The sequence below is a fragment of the Bos indicus genome, chromosome 3 (assembly GCF_029378745.1).
Source record: "Bos indicus isolate NIAB-ARS_2022 breed Sahiwal x Tharparkar chromosome 3, NIAB-ARS_B.indTharparkar_mat_pri_1.0, whole genome shotgun sequence".
In the NCBI taxonomy this organism is placed as follows: domain Eukaryota; kingdom Metazoa; phylum Chordata; class Mammalia; order Artiodactyla; family Bovidae; genus Bos; species Bos indicus.
The window spans coordinates 113307398-113313397 of record NC_091762.1 but is presented as its reverse complement, the minus strand read 5'-3'; the positions used below and the strand labels follow the sequence as shown (position 1 = coordinate 113313397).

At 50.2% G+C, this 6000-nt stretch overlaps 1 protein-coding gene across 5 annotated transcripts in view; it reads right to left on the bottom strand.

Moving 5' to 3' along the window:
* Positions 1-210: 210 nt before the first annotated feature.
* The window catches only part of SAG (S-antigen visual arrestin), a 41374-nt gene continuing 35584 nt past the window's right edge, over positions 211-6000 (bottom strand). For 4 of the 5 annotated variants that reach the window (XM_070786909.1, XM_070786911.1, XM_070786910.1 and 1 more), the window contains 3 exons: positions 4138-4193; positions 1474-1489; positions 211-448 (listed from right to left, as the gene is read on the bottom strand). In XM_070786909.1, the coding sequence (XP_070643010.1) occupies positions 340-448; positions 1474-1489; positions 4138-4193 (181 nt within the window). In that variant the 3' untranslated portion in view covers positions 211-339. The remainder of the gene's footprint in view (positions 449-1473; positions 1490-4137; positions 4194-6000) is intronic. The other variant, XM_070786912.1, reaches the window with a different exon arrangement.

Below are 6000 nucleotides of genomic sequence, written 5' to 3'. Positions count from 1 at the left end.
GAAACAGCCCACCCCAGAGGCCCTGGAGAAAGCCTGGGACACACCAGCCCCACATCGGGCGAGCACATGGTTTTGGGGTGCCTTCTAACCTTGATGGGTTCTTCTCCCCCCAACCCACTCTCCCATGCTCCCGCACCCCCAGACTCCAGGCTGCCCCTTGTGTCTTACTAACTTACTCAGCCTCCCCAACAAGTCAGCTTGACTCACAGCCAGGGCAGAACAAGCTTTATTTCTGTGAAGAAGACCCGCACTTTGGAATTCAGCGTCACTAAAGGGCTAACTTGGAGCCCTGCTACCATGCGGCTAGCGACCCCGCATCCCACGTCCTGAGCCGCCTCTTCACTCATCCATAGCCGCCTCCTGGTCTGTCTTCTCTTCCTTATATTCTCCTGCATCTTTCAGATTTTGGCGAGCAAACTCCTCAAAAACAAAATTTTCATCCTGAAAACTAAAATAAAAACAAAGAACATTTTGATCAAGGCATGTTCTTTGGCGCTTGCGATGAAATCTGGAGGAAAAACAAGGTCCTTGATCTTCCTTTTGCAAGAGGAACCCATCAAGATTCTCCCACTGATGCAACGGGGGACGAGGCCGTCCTCCTCCTAGCTTTCCGTGTAAAATCGCTTTAGCAAACAAAAATATGAAACAATGAAGGAACCCACACAGCACACATACATGCTTGGGATAACTGTGTGCATGCGTGCGTGGACATGTGTGTGTGTCCACATGTGTGCATGCCCTGATAGTAGGGAGCAAAAGGAAAGCCAGGGCGTGCGCCAGTGTTGAGAGCGTGGGCGTCTACAGAAAGAACCGCCCCCTCAAGGGGGTGAGTGCTTGTTTTGTGCGGGTCTTAGCCTATCAATAACCACTGTTGTGGCTGGCCCGGCCCTCGTGGTTCCTGTTAGGATTGCAAGACACCCTTCAGCAATAACCATCCGGAAACTTTGAGAAAATAAAGGTTTATTACTTACAGGACCTGGAAGGTACACAGCACACCTGGGACCACACAGCAAAGTCACAGATAAAGAGAGCTCAGGGACACGGGCCTGGGGTGTTCTCCCTTTATTTGGGTCGAGGTGGGGGCGGGGTCTAGAGTTTCGAGGGCTCACTCTTTACTGGTGAGTTTTAAAACAGAAGAGAGGGGAATTTAAAGCGTACCAAGACAAAAGAACAAGTGGCTTGAAGGATCTGCTACTGAAATCAACCGAAATCTCTAAAACAGAGGCGCCTCAGTGGGGAGAGCCGGCCTGGCTGGGCTCTAGTCCTGTGGCTGGCAATGTGTTTATTCAAGATAGCCATCACTGGAGCAGATGCCTTTTTGAAGTGGATGCCTCGGCAATCAAAGCCTAAGTCAGGCACTTGCATTTCAAAAAAAAGGAGAAGAAAAAACAAAACACACACAAGTGTGAAGGCTCGCTCTAGGGTTGCGGAGGAGGAGGTCACAGAACGGGGATAATGCCGGGCAGTGCTCACCTTTCCTTGGCGGTATCTGTGAGCGTGGAAGAGAGGAGAGACATCTGTTAGCATCCGTCCTGTCTAGCAGAACTCTTCTTCCTTCATTAGGTCACTTTACAGGTGGAGCAATAAAAGGCCCGGAAACACGCATTTCATGAAAATTGCATGTCATTCCTGCTTCTTGGCCAGGCCCCCTCGGAGGGCCTTCCTCCCTGCATTTTCGTTGTTTTTGTTAAAATAGTCATTTATTGATCTGGCTGCTCAGAGTCTTAGTTGCGGCACATGGGATCTGGTTCCCTGACCAGGGATCAAACCCGGGCCCCTGCATTGGGAGCACAGAATCTTAGCCCCTGGAGCACCAGGGACGTCCCTCTCCCTGCATTTTTAACCATCACTTCCTCCAAAAGTTGCCCCCACAACCTATACCTCCCCAGATGGAACAGCCACAACCTCACCTCTAGACCCTCTCCCTGCTTAACCTCACCCCCTCTGAGGCTGGGCTTCTCTTTTCAAAGCCTTTCTCCCTACGACATGCCCTTTGGACCTTGTCCAGATCAGAGTCCCCGGGAGCTATTAATGGCCCACCCCATGTGGTGGAAGTACACCGGGTCCACCTTCCATGTCCCGCTCTCTAGGGGTGAGTCCTGGGACTTGACACTGAACCTGCACCCCAGAGGCTGTTGAGGGATGAGGGGACCTACCAAGAGGCTGATGCATCAAAAACAACACTGAGCAAGAACCATCCTGGACACCCCGCTTTGGTGCTGAGCATAAAATTATACTAAGTGCGACCAACAGCCCTGAAGAGAGTTGAATTCTCTTCACCTGAATTCTCTAAGAATGTTCTAGACAGAGGACAGTAAAAACTCAGTAGCATTTCTCTAGCACTTGCTGCATACAGATCACTTGGCCTCTAGCCCTGGCAGGCCTTCTTAACTCTAGTTTATGCTTCGTCTGTTTAGCATCTCCTCATCTAGACTCAGGGAGTCGGGGACCAGGCTAGTGAGAGAGATATGAGCGTGCATCTGCAAATGAAACTTGGGACGCATAAACCTCTGGGAATCAGAACTCCTAGTCCGTGGGGTAATTTGTTCTTTCTCCCTGAAATCTGGCAGGATGAAAGATCATTGTCTTAGCCTTGATGTTGTAATATGTTCAGTATAAGGGCCATAATGACTGGAACATGAAGACGTCATACCCAGGAAAGGAATAACCCCACTTCCCCCAAGAGAAGTCCTAAAGCCTGTTCACAGGGCCAGAAAAGGATGTGACACCAGCGATGACATCTACTCCGGTCATAGTTTTAAAATGGCCTTTTAAAATGTCCTTGAAAGGGACCAGAATGCATCTCAGTCTCACAGAGTTTAAAATAGTGCTTTAATGACACAAGCATAAATGAATAATAATAATAAAAAAAAAATATGGTTAGGCTGTGTGTTTTTCCCCCAAGGGAAGTTTTTGGCAAAGCACATTGAATATTTGAATCCAAAATATTTGGAAGACATACTTTGAGACAAAATAGTTTTGAGAAAAAGCCAAAATGAATATGGGGGCTTATTCTGATGTTTAAATGCTGTCTCATTATCAGTGTAGAAAGGCTTTTTATAAAATGTAAGAAAAATAAACCCCACTTGTTTACACCACTTTTACTTAAAATGTTCTTAATTACTATAACTCTAGAGGGTTCTCATCCAGACAGGTCCATTTTTCTTTCCTGCCAACTAAGCCACCTTAACACACAGTGGAGAATTCTTCCTCAGAATTTCTGAGATTGCATCCATATTAATTTTGCTGGTTCATTTATCTCTTTCAAAAGAACTGTGCTGTGCTTAGTCGCTCAGTTGTGTCCAACTCTTTGTGACCCCATGGACTGCAGCCCACCAGGCTCCACTGTCCATGGGATTCTCCAGGCAAGAATACTGGAGTGGGTTGCCATTTCCTTCTCCAAGGGACCTTCCCGACCCAAGTATCAAACTTGGGTCTCCTGCATTGCAGGCAGATTCTTTACCATCTGAGCCACCGGAGAAGTCCAATTCACGTGTCATACAATTCACCTATTTACATGTGCAGCTTTACAAGCTAAAGCCTTCTGGTTTTTAGCTTGCTCACAGAGCTGCACAACCACAGCTTCATTTGGTTTTAACATCCATACAAGAGCCAATGGATTGACAATTCAAAGGAGCCCAGGCATTAGGATCCCAGCCTGACCCTCATTTGTAGTAACGTCTGTATTCTCATCACAACTGCCACTCTCAGAAACACTCACTTTCTAAATTCTTATTAATGCTCTCAAATGAAACACGAAAGCCTCAGGCTGTCAAATTTATCTTTTGCCTGAATTTTCTTTAAATCTCAACCCAAGCCTATTTATAGCAAAGCGTCTGCTTTTAAATCATTCCTAACAAAACCTAACAAGATAGCCCACATCCAAGCAAGGATGCTACATCCTCTGGGCACTCACTGGATCCGGACAAACCGCCTGGACCACTGGACGAGCGCCCTGACATAGTCGCTGAGCCCTGGTTTCTGGGAGGGCCCAGGGCACTTGAATGTGGCCAGCAACCTCGGATGCCTGGCCCCGTCCATGCCCAGAGATGTGGTCAAGGAAGAACTAGCAGTGGCTAAGTAAGAAATCCGTGGGTGGCACAGGACTAGAGAAAGCCAAGACGAGGCGTGACTGACCTGGGTCCTCTGGCTGGGGATGCATGAGGCGGAACGGCACCTCAGTGGCCACTTCACTAGAAGCAAAGGAGGCAGAGCGGTCAGAATGCACATGGTTGTAACTGCACAGCCGAGAGCTGTGGCTGCAGAGCTTCGAGAAAGATCCCCAGGCCTCAGCTGAAGGACGACTCAGCGAGGTCCAAAACAAAACAAACCAGAAATCAGGAAGTGGTCAGGAAGGAATTTTTAAATGTATTCCCTGGAATGTGGTCCGGAAACTCCACTTGCACGAGGCTGAGGCGGCCAGGATTTTGGGGTCCCCCTTCCTCCTGGTTATTAGTTTCAGGGACATGCTAAGTAGTGGGACGTCCAGGGACATAGTGTATGCCAAGTCAATTCAGTTATGTCTGACTCTTTGAGACCCTGTGGACTGTAGCCTCCTCAGGCTCCTCTGTCCATGGGATTCTCCAGGCAAGAATACTGGAGTGGGTTGCCATGCCCTTCTCCAGGGGATCTTCCCAACTCGGGGATCGAAAGTAAGTCTCTTGCACGGGCAGACGATTTCTTTACCACTAGTGCCACCTGGGCTCCCCTGGTGGCTCAGGGGAGGTAAAGAATCGGCCTGCAATGCTGGAGACCTGGGTCTTGTGGAGAGCAGTCCCTTGTGATGAGCAGAGTCCAGCCAATTCCAGAAGCTACAGGACTCTGAGGTGGCTTGGAATTTATACAGAAAAAGGAGAGCAGGGAGTCAGGAAGGGGCAGAAGGAAAATCTGGACACAGGAAGAATGGAAAGGGGTTGGGGGGTTGGCGGGGGACAAGGGTTACTCCCTGTTTCACCCAGGACCCACCGCCTCCCACCCTGGGGTCACCGCTTTGGTCAGATCTCATCTGTTAATAAGGCGCCCTGGTGGGTCCCCGTGTGGCCAGGGCCTAGGAGAGAGGTTGTCCTGGCTCCACGGGAGCAGGGGCGACAGAGTCAGTGACGGAGTATGTAAGGCCAGCGCTTGCCTCAGACGCGTCCTGCCTGCTGCCTCTGTGTGCCTGATTTAAAAGGCCACTGTCACTATTCACAAAGGCCCAAAGATGGAGACAACCCAAGTGTCCAGCCGCCATGAATGGACGAACACAACGTGGTCCACTCACAGCATGGGCTGAATCTCAGCCACAAACAGGAGAGAAGCACTGACGACAGGGACACTGCGAACGCGCCCAGCGGGGGCTGGTCACGAGGAGACAACTGCCTGATTCCGTTCATACAAAGTGTCCAAATGAGGCAAATCTGCAGAGCGAAGGTAGGTAAGCAGTTGCCGAGTAGTGGGGAGAGTGGGAGAGATGGCTCCACAGGCACGGGGCTTCCTTTTGGGACGGGCACGGGTACAAGGACCGGAGAATGGGGACAGTCACGCAACTCTGTGAGTGTCCTTGACGCCACTGAACTCTATCGTGTGGTGTTTTTTTCTGTTTTGGTGGCACCGAGCGGCATGTGAGTCTGTTTCCTGACCAGGGATTGAACCTCTGCCCCCTGCATTAGAAGCACAGTCTTAACCGGTGGACCACCAGGGAAGTTCCTCAACTGCACAGGTTTAAATGGTTAAAATGGTAGACTTCGAGTTATGTCCATTTCACCCCTGAACACACGTGCGTACTCACAGGGGCAACTGCGTGGAGTGTGCCTGTTCTCTGAGGGTGGCTCTACGTGTGTGTCTCCATCCAGGGGCAGACCCAGCTAGTCTCCACGAAACACCCCAGCCTCACACCCGTCAGCCAAGGTCCGCACAGCGTGAGCGGGCAAGGTTCCCCACGTCCTGAGCACGACACTGGGAAACCAGCCTTCACGGTCCTGTTTTAAACCCCGGGTTTGTCCCCTTCAGACCCTGGAATCA